At 48.6% G+C, this 17,785-nt stretch overlaps 1 protein-coding gene across 4 annotated transcripts in view; it reads right to left on the bottom strand.

The window, feature by feature from the left end:
- INSR (insulin receptor) overlaps window positions 1–15,833 on the bottom strand; it is a 119,140-nt gene extending 103,307 nt beyond the window's left edge. For all 4 annotated transcript variants that reach the window (XM_069479406.1, XM_069479415.1, XM_069479423.1 and 1 more), the window contains exons 1-2: window positions 15,320–15,833; window positions 2,129–2,680 (exon numbers count right to left, since the gene is read on the bottom strand). In XM_069479406.1, coding sequence (XP_069335507.1) covers window positions 2,129–2,680; window positions 15,320–15,419 — 652 coding nt within the window. In that variant the 5' untranslated portion in view covers window positions 15,420–15,833. The remainder of the gene's footprint in view (window positions 1–2,128; window positions 2,681–15,319) is intronic.
- Window positions 15,834–17,785: the final 1,952 nt, after the last annotated feature.

The following is a 17,785-nucleotide window of genomic DNA, read 5'->3' as shown; positions in this document are numbered from 1 at the left end:
CCAGATAGAAGTAGCTCCTCTGTCTCTAAACAGAGGGGACACTCCTCCCACCTCTCCCTGAAAAACATGCTTTGTGTGTGTACGTGTTGCATAGACTTAGCACAAACCCCAGCTCTGTCTTTTATTAGCTGTGTGACCTTGAACAAGTTAAGTAACCTCTCTGGTCATACTTGAGCTTCTCTTTGTCCCTGACCTATAACATTCTCAAGATTTTTCTGCACTGTACTAATAACTGTCCCCTCCCTTATCTCTCTTCACTAGCCCAGTCCCCCTTCCTCAACTTTCTCACCTCCCATTCCTTACCATCCAAGCATCCAACCATGTCCCATGGTTGTTCGGGGACGGAGGACTGCCTTGGAGCCTCCTCCCCAGGCATCTGAGGGAGTCCTCACGGGCAATTCCAAGGGTTCTATTCAGGTCTCATTCTGTGTGGCCTCCCCATATCTTTGGGCTAAGGTGAAAATATCCTCCTTTCTGCCCTCTCCTATCTTTTGTGATACAACCCTTAAGCCACTTACTTTCTACTGCCTCAATTTCACGTTTACTAATTCTTCCCAGGGAAACGTGTGAAAGAGGTTCATGAAACAATAAACAAGCAATGAGTATGTGTGCAGAATCGCCTTCTTGGATGTCAAAAGATTATAAAACTATGGTGATCGGAACAGTTACCGGCCCTAGTGCAAAGAAAGGCAGATGTATCTACAGATACCCAGAAACAGACCCAAAAGCAATGGCGAAGGGATAGACTTCTGCAATAAATAGCACTGAAGTCCCAACTAGTTATTCGGGAGAGAATTGACACCTCTGTTGAATCACATACACAAATAGATCTCGTGCTGAAGACGAAAGTTTTTAAAACATTATTACTATAATAACTAAAATTAGAAAATTGAGGGAAAAAATTTTCTTTTATGGATAGAAAGAAACTTTCTAAGCATAAAGTACATCTGACATGCAAAAATCAAGCTCTGAACCCCATAAACGTTGTAAGCTTCTCTGGCAAAACACATCCCAGGGCATTTTCAACCACTAAACAAACAAACAAACAAACAAACAAAAAATGCAATTGGCAAAGGTTTCATTGCCTTCACTGATGAAAACCACACACAGATGACTTTTTCAAAACTCACTGACGCACCAAAAGATATATGGGCAAAGGATATGAACAGGAAGATAAAACCCAAATGATAAATAAACATGTTTTAAAAGGTTCAACCCTGACAGCAATCAAAGAAATGCAAATAGAACCAATGACGTCACAACAGCTCCTCGCCCCCACGGTAAATCATGAAAGACTTTTCAAAGGACACTCAAAGCTGGCCAAGGTGTTCCCTCTCCTCCAATGCTAGGAGAAGTGTCCGTTGGTACAACATTTCCGGAAAGCCACTTGGCAATCTATATCAAAAGCCTCTGACCCAGAAATTTCACTTCTGGAGAGCAGGCCTAAAGAAACAAACGCTAGCTAAAGCTTTGACTTCAAACTGTTCATCCATCTCTTTGTGAAAACTGAAAATAATCTCGATGTCCAATAACAGGAAAAGTTAAGGAAATTAAGACACAACAGATCTAGCAAATACCCACTAGAAGGATGTGCCCCCAATAAATTCAGCAATGTGCACTGTGGACTAAGACAGACGTTTTTTGTTTTTTGGTTTTTTTTTTCCTTTAAGCATTTTTTTTTTCCCAAATCTCTTTTAGGAGCAATTTGACTACTATACTCAGACAAGAAATAAACTTGTGTTTTAGGTTCTTTTTAAACGAACTCCATACTCTTCTCCCAAGCAGGAAAAACATTCACTCTCTGGCACAGGAGGTGGTAAAGTGGAGTCCTCGGGCAAAATCTGGCCCACGGCTTGTTTTTGTAAATAAAGTTTTATTGAAACACAACTACATGCACATCTGTGGCTGTGTGCCCGCTACAATGGCAGAGCTGAGTAGGTGCGACAGAGACTGTATGGCCTGCAAAAGTCTAAAGGATTTAGTATCTGAGCCTTTACAGAAAAAGTTTGCCACCCCCTGGGCCACAGCAGAATGCCACAAGTTTCTGTTCCCAAGCCCCTCCTGAATGGCCAAGCCTCTAGAACAAGGCATGACAAACTGCTTAGAGAACCCCGTACCCCCATCGTACCTTTCTGGCAATGACTGTGAGTCCAACACCGTTCCACAAACTGCCCATTGATGACGGTGGCAGGGCAGTTGGTCTTGCCCTTGGCAGTCCCCGGGCAGATGTCCCCACACTCTTCGTTGTCATCTTTGTTCAACACGATGTAATTATCCTCCACCGAATCCAGGATACGGGACCAGTCGATCGTGGCCAAGTAGCAGAGCTCGTTGTTTTTCTCGATGCGGACGGAACCCCGGGTTATGTTCATCAGGTTGTACAGACCGAGCTCTTTCAGGTGAACCATCTCGAAGATGACCAGCGCGTAGTTAAAGAAGAGGCGCGAGCCCCGGATAACCGTGAGGTTGGGGAACAGGTCCTTCAGGCTCTCCAGCCCGTAGACCCGGAAGAGCAGCAAGTAATCAGTGATCATGATGAGTTTGGGGAAACTGAGGTCTCGGAAATCTTCGGGCCTCGTCTTGAACATCAAGAGTATCTGCAAATGTCCTTCGATGACAGAGCAGTTCTCCAACTCATGCAACCTGGTGAGGTTGTTCCGGATATCCATGCCGGGACACACTAGAAGGGGAAAAAGTGCAAAGCAGGACAAGTGAGTAGAAAAAGATACACCCATGCATAGATTAGAAGAACCAAGGGCAGAGCCAAGTTCATGAGCATGCGACCCGGGCCCCGCATTTCCGTCCTACACTAGGCCCCACAAATTCTGCAGCCAGCCCTAGGAACGGCTTTCCCCGTCAAGTGCCCGTGCCTTAATAATTGCTTGCAGAAGGCAAAGAAAATAATTCCTTTGGCAGGCCCTGTTAGAAGCCTTCAAAAATCATCGCCTCTGATATGATGCAATTGAGACAATAGGATTACAGAGGATTGAGTAACAAGGCAGGTGCTGACGGGGAGACGGGAGGCGTCCCCGGTGCGTCCGTGTCGGAGACCTTCAGGAGCTGATTTATGGGGATAAAGGTGCCTGCATCAGATGTGGGGCAAGGAGAGCTGCATGTGTGGGTTTTGTCAATTCTCCCACCTTGGGGGCTCTCTTCTTCCCGGCCTGGTGTCCTGGCTGGCCGTCAAGACCTAATTACCTTTCACCTGGGTATAGCAAGGGCTTCCTGCCCTGCGTGCTCATTCTCCGGAAGGTGGGCCCTCCTGAGCTCTGACACTCTCCATGGCTCCCCATCACCCTAGACTTCCCTCTTGTAGCCCAGAAGATTCCACCCCTCCGTCCTCTCCACCCCACTAAACAGGCCTGCCCGGTGCTCTTGTGCAACTCCGGGGCTCTCCGAGTCCTTCTCTGTAACATGATCTATGAGGGGCAAGTAGTGAAATTTTGCAGGGCCAGCACTTAGGCAGGGCCTGAAACATAGTAGGTGCTCCATTTGTGTCAGCTATTTTGTTGTTATTGTTGTTTTGTTCCCCCAAACATATAACAGGCATCTCTAGGCTAGTCTATCTTTTGGCTGGCAAAGCCCTTTTTATACCTTAGCTTCTTATTTCTAAATCCAGCCCATCATCCTGCAAGAGCCAGTTCAAATGCCACCTCCTCCAGGCAGTCTGCCCTGATTTCTTCTCCTCCGTATACCAATGTAGGCCTTTCCCTTCTCCTTGCGGCCCTTATACTTGAGTTAACATTTGTCAGAATCAAACTCTTTAGACAGCTTCTCCTTGCCCACACACACACACAACATAAACACACACAACACAGCCCTCAGCTCCTGGAACATAAGTCTCAGTACACAACTCCAAGGCATTAAACTTTCCCCCAATATCTTGGAGGCAAACAGATTGTTCCAAAGAAGAATAGTAAATCCTCTTAAAAATCCACCCTGAAAACAACCTGCAAAAAAAAAAAAAAAAAAAAGCACAAATTGGAAAGAAAATAGTTGGGCAAAACAAAGTAGCAATGTTCCTAGGTCACATTCCACGCTGCAGAACGGATTAGGCCAAGTCAAGGGAAAACACACACACATACTGGCTCACTCACTCACTGGGAAGTTGGGGGGGAAGCCCTGGGACTCGCTACCAGTAAACCACCACCCCTGCCCTTGACACTCGCTGCTCCGTGTCTGAGCCAAGCAGGGGCCCTGCAGAGGCCAAACCCAGGCTGGGAGGCAGCTTCAAGGGGACAAGGAGGCCAGTTCCAGCCGCCGCCATACTCATGCCACCCAAGCCCAGTCTGAGCCTTCCATATACAGAGATCGCAACATTTACCACGCTGTCAACGCCTCCCAGCAAGCCCCGCCTCCACCCTTCAGATGACAAGTCCGGAGCTCCACTGGCAAAGCCGATCGGCCAAGGACGTGCAGCCCACCAGGGACAGGCAGGGTTGCCAGGGTCAGCAAATAAAAATGCAGGATGTCCAGTTACATTTGAATTTCAGATAAGCAACGAATACCTTTTTTCAGTATAAGTATATCCACCCCACGCAATGTTTGGGATGTACTTATCCTTAAAAAATGACTCGTTGTTGGCCAGGTGAGGTGGCTTACACCTGTAGTCCCAGCACTCTGGTAGGCTGAGGTGGGAGGATCTCTTGAGGTCAGGAGTTCGAGACCAGCCTGGGCAACATAGCAAGACCCTGTCTCTACAGAAAATAGAAAAAAAATTAGCCTGGCGTGGTGGTGGCGCCTATAGTCCCAGCTACTTGGGAGGCTGAGGCAGGAGGATTGCTTGAGCCCAGGAGTTCAAGGTTGCAGTGACAGCACCACTGCACTCCAGCCTGGGTGACAGAGACAGACCCTGTCTCTAAAAAGAAAAAAAAAGTACTCATTGTTTATATGAAATTTAAATTCAGTTGAGTATCCCATATTCTATCTGGCATCGCAGTCTTAAACTTGGCCACAGATCTGGGTTTCTCAAGCCTGAACCTCACACTCTATATTTCATTTCCATTTCTCTCTCTCTCTCTCTCTCTCTCTCTATCACACACACACACACACACACACACACGCACGCACGCATACATTCACTTCAGCTGCCTAGAATACCTACCCGCCCCCCATCCTTCCCAGGCCATGGCAGAGCCAAAATCAGACGCATGAACGTGCATTGAAAGATTCACATCAGGGAGATGCAAATTCAAACCACCATGAGGTACCACATCTTCGCCACTAGGATGGCTAAAATCAAAAAGACAGACGCTAAACAGTGTAAGTGATGACGTAGAGACATTGGAACCCTCTCCTATTACAGACGGATATAAAATGGTACAACTACTGTGGAAACTAGTCTAGCCGCTCCTCAGAATGTTAAACAGTTTCCCTATGACACAGCAATTCCACTCCTAGGATGTCCCCACGAGAAACAAAACCATACGTCCACACAAAGACGTGTACACAGATGTCCAGCGCAACACTGTTCATCCATCGCCCAGCTGTCCGTCAGCTGATAAATGAATCAACGCACTGTGGAAGATTACTCAACCATAAAAAGGAATGACGCTCTGATTCGTGCTCCAACACGGATGAACCTTCAAAATGTTATGCTCAGCGAAAACAGCCAACCCAGACACAAAAGGCTACATCGTGTGTGATTCCATTTATATGAAATATCACAGAATAGGTAAACCCATAGAGACAGAAAGTAGATTAGTGGTTGCCAGGAGCTGGGGATAGCGGGCAATGAGAAGTTATAGCTAAAGGGTATGGGGTTTCTTTTGGGGATAATGAAAATGTTCTAAAATTGACCGTGGTCACAGTTGCACAACTCTGAATGTATTAATACAAAACCACCTAACTGCAGCATGCTTGACATGGCATGCATTTTAGGCCATGAGAATTCTGTCTCACCAAAGTGGTTTTAAATAAAGAGGAAACAGCTAGACTTGTAGAAGACAATAAAGAATTGCTTTTCTTTTTAAATCTCCCATGAATCGAACTCTTAATTCATTAAAGCCGTATGTGTCCCCGTTTGTCGAAGACAATAGAGCAATTTGCCGTTGGGACATGAAAATACCGAGAGGGTGCTAGAAATGGCACCAGCAATAGATGCAGGGACTTCTCTGCTGGCTTTTAATGCCTCTGGGTGGGAACCGAAGGATGTTCAAGTTCTTAATACGTAGCACCTGGTTAATGGCCACTCTGTGCACAGGTAGGGATGGGGAATGATGAGGAAGTAGCTCATATTTTCTGAGAACTTGCTACGTGTTAATAAAATACTTGGTCCCAGCTCTGATGTGCACAATCTCAGGCTAAATTCTAAAAATGGTCCCAAGAGGAGGTGCCACCTTCATGCCCATTTTTGTGATGAGCAAATCGAGGCTCCCACAGGCTGAGTGTTAAGGACACAACAGCGTTAGGGTCGCAGCTCAGCGGATGGACGCAGTGTCTGCGCGCATCACTGTCCCGCTACAGGTTTACTCAAATATCAGTCAACATTAGTAAACATGCCTTTGTTCTTTCTACAGTACTCCTAGTGGAGAAGCAACGGAATGCCACTTAAATTAGGAAGCAATCAAATCGTTTTCACACGGCAATAACCTGGAGAAAGCTTGTCTACACAGCAAATATCTGCTGAGGACCCGATCCGTGCCGGACACTGTTCTAAGATGTTGTCCCTGAACTTACAGTCTGGCAACCGCTAAGTCACTACTCAAATCCACTTAAAATATAACTGATGTCATCAAAGAGAGCTTCAGGAGCTAGACAAGAGAATAAAAAAAAACGAACTGTTTGCCTCCATCTGGTCCAACCGAAGAAGACTTCCTGGAAGAGGTGCCACCAGGACCAAAACCTAAATGAACAGTGCAGTGAGAATTATTCAGTTCTGCCTACTTCACTTTAAGGTCAGGGGCAATGGAAAACTATAGCTTGTTCCTGTGGGTGACCAGGGAAGTATAAGGTTAGACATATAATTCAATTCGTTTGGGTAGATGCCCAGTAATGGGAGGGGCGGGGGGAGGGGTATATACACAGCTAATGGGTGCGGTGCGCACTGTCTGGGGGATGGACACGCTTGAAGCTCTGACTCGGGTGGGGCAAAGGCAATATATGTAACCTAAACATTTGTACCCCCATAATGTGCTGAAATAAAGAAAAAAAGAGTCACCAAAAAAAAAAAAGCCAGACAGGGAAAAAAAAAAAAAAGAAATATAATTCAATTCAGGCCACATATGGAATTTTCAGCTTTCTTTCAAAAGGTAAAAAAAAGAAACAAGAGAAATGAAATGTATTTTATTTAACCCAATGTATCCAAAAATGTCATTTCAACGTGTAATCTATACTAGAGAATGATTAATGAGATCGTTTACAGGATTTTTTTCTTTTTTCCACAAGAAGCCTTCAAGATGCAGTGTGTAATTTACCCTAGCAACCCATCTCAGATCAGAGGCTCAGCTTTCACTGGAAATTCACCATCTGCATATGTAGATTTCATAAAAGAGAGCGTTGAAAATGCAGGTTCATTACCCAAGTTGTTCCAAACATACTCGAGGGTTTTCCAATAACAGAATCGAGCATTAATTTTTTTAATGTTTCAACCAATTAAAGTTAAATAAAAGTGTACGTTGGCTGGTGACAGTGGCTCATACCTGTAATCCTACCACTTTGGGAGGCCGAGGCAGGAAGATTGCTTGAGCTCAGGAGTTCAAGACCAGCCTGAGCAAGAGTGAGACCCTGTCTATACAAAAATAGAAAAATTAGCAGGGTGTGGTGGTGGCACCTGTAGTCTCAGCTACTTGGGAGGCTGAGGCAAGAGGATCACTTGAGCCCAGGAGTTGGAGGCTGCAGTATGAGCTATGATAATGCCACTGCACTTCAGCCTGGCAACAGAGCAAGACTCTGTCTCAAAAAAAAAAAATAAGTAAATAAATAAAAAAAAAAAAGTAAAAAGTGTATGTTAACATTTAAATGAATCACAGAGAAATAAATTAGAGATTCAGTCTGGCCACAATTTCCAGAGTTCAGTAGCTACATGTGGATAGTGGCTGCCACATTGGACACAGGAGATACAGGACATTAATGTCAAAGCAAAGGTTTTATTGGGCAGTGCTGGCCCTGAATCTGAGAATTTTCCAGAAGGAGAGAAGGCTGACACGAGAGCTGTCTTGGGCAGTGTCCCCTTCTTCCCTGGTTTTCTCTCCACCGTGAAAACAGAGGGGGGGATGTGTTGGGGGCAGGGCAGGGGAGGGGATCTCTAGAAGATTCTGAAACCCTTTACAGTGCTGAGTTTTATATCTTCTGCTTTCAATCATAAAGGTCCTCATTCTTCACTCACAGCATTCTTAAAACGCTCCCTGGTGACCTGTTCTGGGGCCCACACGTTCCTTTCTGCATTCTTTCCAGTCTTAAAACCGCTTCCTCCTAATTTCAGGGGGTCCTGCCCAAACAGGCCTTGGGGTTAGGTGTCAGGCCACCACCCATACCGGTTTCGGGGCACCCTAGAAACCCCACAGATCTGGCTTCTGCCTCCCAGCTGTGCCACCTGCCAGCTGTGTGGTCCGGGCCGCCGCCTCAACCTCTCTGCGTGCCTCACTTTCCTCACCTGTAAATGACAAAAACAGCATCCTAAGAGCTACAAAGAATAGATAAGAATGGGGATCTGGCCGCATATACTGTTATTCTCCCGTCTGAGCCACGTAGAACCAATCTCCAGACTTATTACCCACAGAAATTAGAGCTTAGACACGCTGTGGGGTATCAGAGGCCCTTAAGATTCTCCGCCTGCCCGAAAGAATGGCTCTCAAAATTGAACTCCCACCAAGAAGCAGCGATGGAGGAGCCGTGACAAGTGGCAGGCTGTGGACGTGGCAAGTCAGCCAGGCGGAAATCACTCCTGTATTCATTCAACAAACGTTTGCTGGGCATCCTGGTGCGCTAGGTTCTCTCGTGCTGCAGGACGCAGGGGAATTCTCGAGAAAAATAAGGTTGCAGCCTTACAGCAGGTAGAGGAAAGAGACGCCTAAGTTACTGTGAAAAACTGCAGCTTTTGGAGTGAACTGTATGTTTTCCACATTTCCACGAAGGCACAGGAGAGAACAAGAAGCTGGTGGTAATATCCTGCTATTCCTGAATGTAAGAACAGGGGATTTTATATAAACGTGACGAGACACCATCCTTAAGGAATTGGAGGAAAACGCCAGACTTGAAATCCAACGTTAATCCTCCCAAGTCAGCTTTGAACTCCAACAGGAACTTCGAGCCAGTCTGCCTTTGGCCATGCAGGACAGCAGACCTCGCTCTGCTGGGAACAAAATGTTTCTTAAAACCTGAAAGCCACTGCGACACTCCCTGGCACCGGGGTTGGCAGAGCGCAGGGACCCCCGTCACTGAAACATAGACCAGGGCTTTTTGGATCATCTCATGAACTCTCCAAGAGACGACCGAAGATTTACACACAGATCAAAATATAACCAAAAAAAGGGCATTTGCGGTCAAAGGATTCTAAATGGGAAATGACAAGCCTGAATTCATAAATTTTAAACCACAGTGATAGGAAACCACCCAGAACAGGAAACAAGATAATGATTCTCGTTATCTGCCATAGTTCTGTTCTATGAAGTCCCCTGGAACATTGAATTAGCAAATACTGAATGCTGAATCTTGGCTCTTAGGGGAAACACGGGGTTAGGTTCCTGCAAGCTTCTGCCCACAACAGTTTTATCAATGGATCAATGCACGACCTTGTTTTATGTATGGGCTTCTGTTAAAAGACACCTTATTTAATATACATTGTTGATTCATTAATACTGAACTCACAGCCAACAGCACTCATGCCTGAATCTAACACACGATTTTCTCCATGGTGCGTGCTTAGGAACACTAGACAGTACTTCAGCACTATGCTTGGGGGCTGTTTTAAACAGCCAAATCCGCCACCACCAACAAAAAACACACACACAAAAATGCTAAAACCATGGCACCAAATATACCGCAAAAAGGACAGTTGTTTTAATCCTCAGAAAGAGAACTGTACGAATCTGCAGTATGAGGGCAGACACAAGAAGGCAGAGTGTCACCTGGTTTGACTTCAAATTTGAGACTCACCTTTCTTGAGTGGCCCAAACTACTTATTGGGTTACCCATAAATTTTATCGAGTAGGCAAATTCGCCAAGTACACGATTCAGGAATAACAAAGACGGACTGTACTCAAAGTAAAAAAAAATTCAGTTTTAAGAATATGAATCCAAATATAAGATTTTTGTTAAAGTTGAGAGAAAACTCTACAGGTGGAGAAGAGATCTGTGGTCGCCAGGAGGTTGGGGTGAGGGTAGTGTCCGAGTGATAAGACTGATTATATCTTGATTATGGGAATGGTTGTATAGATCTATTAATGGGTTAATATGCATAAAACAGCACACCAAGAAATAGTCAATTTTACTGTGGTAATTTTATTTATTTATTTTAGAGACAGGGTCTGACTTTGTCACTCAAGCTGGAGTACAGTGGCAAGATCACAGCTCACTGCAGCCTCCAATTTCTGGGCTCAAGTGATCCTCCTGCCTCAGCCTCCGAGTAGCTGGGGCCACAGGTGGCACCAACATGCCTGCCCAATTTTTCTATTCTGGTAGAGATGGGGTCTCGAACTCCTGGTCTCAAGTGATCTGCCCACCTTGGCCCCCCAGAGTGCTGGGATTACAGGTGTGAGCCGCTGCACTCTGCCTACATAGTAATTAAGAAAGTAAATATTTTTCGCACACCTAATGGGTGCAGTGTGCACCATCTGGGGGATGGACACACTTAAAGCTCTGACTTGGGTGGAGCAATGGCAATATATGCAACCTAAACATTTGTACCACCATAACATGCTGAAATAAAAAAAAAAATTTAAAAAATAGAAGGAAAAAAAAAGTAAAAATTTTTCAATGAAAAGCTGCACATCAAATCAATGGCACAGTCACGTCCCAAAACAGGAATAGGATAGTTTTGGAGAACAAAGTGCTGAAAGGGGACTTTTGTTTTTTTCTTCTCTATGCTTTTGCAATTTTTTTTTCTGCAATGACAATGCATTATTTGGTGTTATTATAATTTTTTTAAAAAACACGGCCAGATGAGGTGGCTCACGCCTGTAGTACTAGCACTCTGGGAGGCCGAGGTGGTAGAATTACTTGAGCTCAGGAGTTCGAGACCAGCCTGAGCAAGAGTGAGACCCCATCTCTACTACAAATAGAAAAAATTAGCTGGGCGTGGTGGCACATGCCTGTAGTCCCAGCTGCTTGGGAGGCTGAGGCAGGAGGATCTCTTGAGCCCAGGAATTGGAGGCTGCAGTGAGCTAGGCTGATGCCACTGCACTCTAGCCTGGGTGACAGAGTGAGACTCTGTCTCAAAAATAAATAAATTAATTAATTAATTAATAAAACATAAATATGGGCCAATTGCAAAACATAAAACAAGCCACCCCCAGAAGTATTCTTACTAGAAATTAACACAAGGGGTCTTGAGGAAAAAAATCTCCTATCATACACCCCTTCCTTTTGTGTTCCAGAAGCAGGGCTGATGGCAGAGAAGCCTCATTCAATGCCAACATGGCTGTTTAAATAAATAAATCCTGAGCTGTACACACAACTAAGGAAGGAACATCACTTGTTATTTTCTCGCCCTTGGAATCCTCATATTCAGCACAGCAAATGGTAATGGTATAAATTTCTTCAACATGCCTCATGCCATAAAGAGAAAAATGCAGCCTCCCTGGGCATTTCATTTAAATCGATTTATTTCCTTTGTACGAGGGACCACACAAGTGATTAGGCATGCCATCGTGAATCAACCCTCCAGAAGTTGGTTCCAGATCAGGAGTCGGCAAACTTTCTCTGGAAAGGGCCAAAGTGTAAATATTCTTGGCTCTCGGGCCGTGTAATTCCTGCCTTAACTCCTCCATCAGCTGTTGGGGCACTTTGTGCAGCCACAGATGGTGATGAGTCAACAAATGAGTGTGGCCCCGTGCCAATAAAACTTTATTTACAAAAACAGGCAGTGGGATTTGGCCCGCCCATGGGCCAGAGTTTGCCAGCCCCCATTCAAATGAAGGAGTTGGACTATATATAAATTAAAAAGCGGGCTGGGAGAAGGACAAAGGAGAGATTGGCCCTCCAGGACGAGAGGACCAACATCTTAGCCCGGGATTGGGGAAGGGAGGAAAGAAGTAGGAAGAGGAGAAAAAAATAGGAGAAGCCAGACACAGGTGAAAATTCAACGGGCCAGTGGCTCGGTCTTCCGCTGGGAGGGAGTTGGCAGTGTCAACGCCAAAAGAGTCAACTGAGGTGAGGTTGCGGGAGGTGAGGAGTACCTTCAAGAGAGCCATCGGCACAGTGGCGGAGACACAAGCCAGATGCCGTGGGCAGGCTAGTGGGTAAAGGGTGAGATAGCAAGAGTTGGGGAAGAGGGGTAGCTGGGCAGGAGAAGGCCAGAGGTCAGTGGTGGATAATGGGATTCACGGGGTATTGAATGTTTCTGGGCTGAAAAGGAAAGGCTGATGGGTGAGTGAAGATTTCTGAGGTGCAGTAAGAGCTCAGATGGGTGTCTCAGACAAGGAGAAGGTTCGCTCCCCCAGTGCAGTGGCTGTCCAGTGGGGACAGCTGGCAATATCTGGAGACATTCGAGGTTGTCGCAACTGGGGGCGAAGGCAAGGTGCTACCCGTGTCTCATGGGTAGAGGCCAGAGATGTTGCTCAACACCCTACAGTGCACAGCACGGCCCCCATAAGCAGGAATTATCCAACCCCAAATGTCAACAGTGCCAAGGCTGAGAGGCCCTGCTAGAACTAAATAGGAAGTCAAATGGAGTGGGGTGAGGGTGGAGACCCCAGAGGAGCCCACGCTGTAGTCTGTATAAATGAGTAGGGAAGGAACAAGAAGCAGATCTCCAGGAGAGACATGAAGATTAGGAAGAACTGCAGGAAGGTGACATAAGAAATGAGAGGGTCTTGGAAATGAGGGTCTCATGCCTCAGTGAGCAGACCCGCTAGACTCAGCCCCCAAAGCTCTGTGGGTTCCCATTTTAATTAATCCCACAACACGTTCATTCTCTGACTTTGCAATACCTGCAAGCAATTTCACGACAGAGCTGGCCAATCCAGAGGGACGTGGAGAGGAGAAGCCCTTGACCAGCTCAGGATGGCCATGAAGACTCCAGTGCATGAACTGGGATGGCCCACCCCACTATGACAGCTCCAAAAAAGGAGTCCTTCCTCCCTTAAAAAAAATTCCCACTGATTTCCCTTCACCCACCCAACCCCAACCCCAATCAAAATGCTGTATTGGCTGACGTTAAGAGATTAATGATCTGGAAAGTTCCAAGCCTTAGAGAGGCATCACATCTCATTTATTTGATAGGATTTTTGTTAACCATTATCCCAAGCAGGGGTGGGGAGGCTCAGACCCAAAAGAACAGCTATTTGTTAGGAGACCAATGCTCCGGGGACAAACTAGCTGGGGTTCGAATCCCAGCTCCACTGCCTGCTGGCTCCATAACCTAGTCAAGTTTCCTCGTCTGCAAAAAAGGGTGACAAACCCTCCCTCTTAGGGCTGAAGAGTGGATTAACTGAGATGATATATGCAAAGCCCTTTATCCTTAGTAAGGTATTATCCAGAGAATAAGGAGCTCCTTAATGGGATAAAGAGGCCAGGGTCTCCACCACCTGTGCCCCACTCAGGAATAAATATTTCCTGAACACCTTCGACATGCCAAGCACTGTTCTAGACTCTAGAAATGTAGCAGGGAACAAAAAATTAAAAAATTAAAAATTAGTTAAAAAAAAAAAGTCCCTGTCCTTGTGGAAAGAGTACACATGCAAAGACATGGTAAATCCATTTACCGACCCCAAAAGCCCAGACTCACATCCACAATTCCAAAGCTACAAGGAACAGAAGAGGAAAAAAACCACGCACATGGACACACACGCATACACAAAACCTGGCATACGTCTAAACAACTTGTCTTGGATTTTCTTAACAAGAACCCAAACTAATGGCCGCCCTTCACTGAGCACCTACTATATCCCAGGCACCCAGGGGGACTTTTAGACATGGTGTAATTGGCAGAACCACTCCACAAAGCGGTGGGTCCACTCCAGGGACTCTGCCTTCTCCACTGGCAAATTTAGGAACTTCAATTTCTTCCTTCCCTGACTCCGTCCTCATCACCATCGATTTCCTTTTATGGAAAAATCAGAAGCAATAGCCTAACGGATATTTTTTTAAGCAGACCCTCAGACCCCATGGTAGGAAACTCAGGCAATATTCTCTCAAGTGATGCTTCTATCTTCACCTCAGAACCAGAAAGGTGCCGGCTATCAAGCGCAAGGAGGATGCTACCCACACGGGGACACCCAGGAGAAGCACCCATGGGGTCAGGGAGTCACCCAAAGATCAGAGACTCCTTCACGAAGGGCAAAGCTGAGAGGCAGGAAGGGCCCCGGGAGACTGAAACAAGAGGCAGTTGTCTAGAGCCTTGGGTGGAACTAGACACAGAGAGGTTCAAGTCCTCACTCCCGCACTGACTTTAGGGCAAGTGAGTTATGTGCCCTGCCTGTGCCTCAGTTTATTCCTCTGTGAAATGGGTGCGCCACGGTATCAGCTTGCAGTGGCCACTATGACCATCCAAAGAGATACGATGGCCAAGCCTGTGGCATATGGGTGATGCTAACTATAATTATCATGATTTTAAAAACTGCCACTACTGCCACTACAATTGCTGCTGTTGCCAAGGCTTTAGGGTTTGCCTCGGGACACCTGGAAACAGAGCCCCAGAGCGGTAAACATGGACCTAGAGTCCTGGGTGGCCACGGGCCTAGATCCAAGGAAGCAAGGTAGAGGGGTTTCTATGGTTCCCCACCCCGGGCAGCGGCACCCACCGGTGCGGCACTCCAGGCTTTGGCTCCAAACGGTATGCGCTTGGACGCTTGGCTGTCCGAAGCTGTCAGGACCCCGTGACCTCACTTCCCTGAGGCGACCCAGAGAGGACGCGTGTCGCGTCTCCGGGGTGAGTTGGGCTTGGAGGGGGCCAGGCACCGGTCGGAGGCGAACCCGGGAGAGGCGCCCGAGGCGGGGCGGGCACTGGAGCAAGGTTCCTCGGGCTCAGATCGGGCACACAGGGCGCGGAGCCGCGAGGCCGGGCGGGCAAAGGCCAAGGTCAGCTGCTTCCCGCCCCCCGCGGGGGCCAAGCAACTGTCCCGGCCACCGCCCCCTCTCCCCCCGGCAGGGTTCCATGTTGGCGAAGGGGTCCCCTCCCCACATCGGTGCTCCCCGCCCACTCCCGCGCCCCCAGACTCACCCTCTCCGGTGTACAGGTGGCCCGCGGCGCCCACCAGCAGCGCGGCCAGGGCCACCAGCAGCGGCGCGGCCGCCGCCCCCCACCGGCCCCCGGCGCCCATGGCTGCGGGAGCGCGGGGTCCCCGCGGATCAGAGCGCGCGGCGCCCGCCCGCGGGGGTCATGCTCTGAGGCGGCCACCCGAGAGGCGCTGGGGGCCGCGCGTCCTTCTCTTCCACGCCCGCGGCCCGCCGGCTGCAGCCCCCGCCCGGGAGGACCCTGGAGACAGCCCCGGGAAGGGCGCGCGGCCTCTGCCGCTGCAGATACGGAGCCTAGGCCCTGCGGTGGCGGCCCCGACCCCTGGCCACTGCGGCCCGGGCCCAGTCCGGGGATCTCAGGGGCCGGAGCTCCGCGCTGCGCCCCGGCCTCCCGGCTCTCAGCGGTGCGCGCTCTGGGGCGCGATGGGCGGACTACAGGACAGAGAGACGCGCGGGCGGACGGACGCGCTGACGGGCGGGCGGGCACCTGGGCTGGCGGGTGGCGGGTGGCGGGCGGGCGGCGGGAGCCAGGGCTGCTCGGGCCCGTAAACAACGCGGCCCGTCAGCTGGGCCCCGGGCGGGTCGCAGGAAAAGGTGGCGCGGATCTGGCCTTGGAAGGGACTCGGCGCTCGGGAGAGGCCTGGGAGAGGGAGGGAAAAACCGGCAGAGGGAGGTGCCACCCGGCCCCGCCCCGACCCGCCCGCCTCCCCGAGTCGGCCCCGCGCGGGGGGCCCCCGGGCGCGCCCTAACCGAGAGGGCGCCCCAGATGCCCTCCGGCCCAAGCGCCAGCCTCAGCAGACTCCGGGGTCGCCCCGGGTGCCCGCCCCTGCGAGACAGATCCTGTCTTTCTCTACCATTTTGCTGTTTTGTTCATCACAGGCTTTGGGGGAGGATTCATTTTTATTTTAAAAAAATATTGCATTAAAATATTATTGATCTTGGTGAATTGGTTTTTTTTGGCACTCCCTTAAATTCTGCAGCCTGAGCGAGTTAGTGCCTCACTTGCCTCATCCTAGTCGGGGCCCAGCTAGCGACACTCGTCCTAGAGCTCGCGGGCGCCCCAGAGGTCCCGCCCTGAGAGCGCCCCCGCCCAGCGGCGTGACCCACACCAGGCCCCTGGGGACTGCCACGTGCCCGCGCGCTGCGGCTGGCCAGGGAGGCCCCTCGGCTCGGCCGGTGCTTCTAGGTGGAGAAAAGACACCAGGGGAAATGTGCCGAAAATCCTAAAAGAGCAAACCAGGCGCTAGAAACCTTGGCTAGGGCGCAGGTGGCCACAGCCGATTTTCAATACGGAGACCAGTCCATATGTGTTTGAACGTCTAGCAACGTCGTTCGCGAATACCGCATGAGAACGGTCAACCTCCTCTTACCGTAGGGGAGGCAGGGGCCTTAAGTACAGGAAAGTCAGCACCCCTCACTTCCTGTGTGGTCTTGGACCGATGCCTTACTGTCTCTCTGGGTCTGCCTCACCTGTAGAATGGGTTTGAGGATACCTGCCTGCATGGCAGATTTGGGGAAGTGCATGACAAATAAAACTCGGGAAAGCACCCAGCACAGCCCTAGCCCACCGCATTCATTCTTCCTCTATTTATTAAATAAAGTTTGCCCGGATCTGGGCCCACTGTTCTCCAACACGCAAGAACCTATTCTTGCCGTTCCCCCTGCCTGTAACACTTTAGCCTGACTTCACCTCTCGGTGCCTATGAGCCTTCCCTGGCCACGCTTAGCAAATCCTCCCCCAATCCCTTGTTCCCTTCACCTGTAATTTTCTGTCTCTCTTTCTTTCTTCCCTCCTTCCCTCCTTCTTGCCTTCCTTCCTTCCTTTCTTCCTTCCTTTTCTTTCTTTCTTTCTTTCTTTTCTTTTCTTTCTTTCTTTCTTTCTCTTCCTTCCTTTCCTTTCTTTCTTCCTTCCTTTTCTTTCTTTTCTTTTCTTTCTTTCTTTCTTTCTTTCTTTCTTTCTTTCTTTTTCTTTCCTTTCTTTCATGAATGACAGGGTCTGCGTCTGTCACCCTGGCTGGAGTGCAGTGGCATCATCATATCTCACTGCAGCCCCAATGCCTGGACTCAAAGGATCCTCCTGTCTCAGCCTCCCGAGTAGCTGGGACTACAGGCATGTGCCACCATGCCTGGCTAATTTTTTTATGTTATTTATTTATTTATTTATTTTGAGACAGAGTCTCACTCTGTCACCCAGGCTAGAGTGCCGTGGCGTCACCCTAGCTCACAGCAACCTCAGACTCCTGGGCTCAAGCAATCCTCCCACCTTAGCCTCCCAACGTGCTGGGATTACAGGCGTGAGCCACCACACCTGGCCATCTTTTTTCATAACATGCCTATCTCTACCGGAAATTCTTATTTATTATTTTGTGTATCTTCTGCCCTCCCCAGGAAGGCAGAAATCTCATTAGTCTTGTTCACTGCTTAACCCTGTGCCTGACATATCTGTTGGTTA

Source organism: Eulemur rufifrons, chromosome 2 (genome assembly GCF_041146395.1).
Source record: "Eulemur rufifrons isolate Redbay chromosome 2, OSU_ERuf_1, whole genome shotgun sequence".
In the NCBI taxonomy this organism is placed as follows: Eukaryota; Metazoa; Chordata; class Mammalia; order Primates; family Lemuridae; genus Eulemur; species Eulemur rufifrons.
This window is presented reverse-complemented; position numbering and strand designations above follow the sequence as displayed.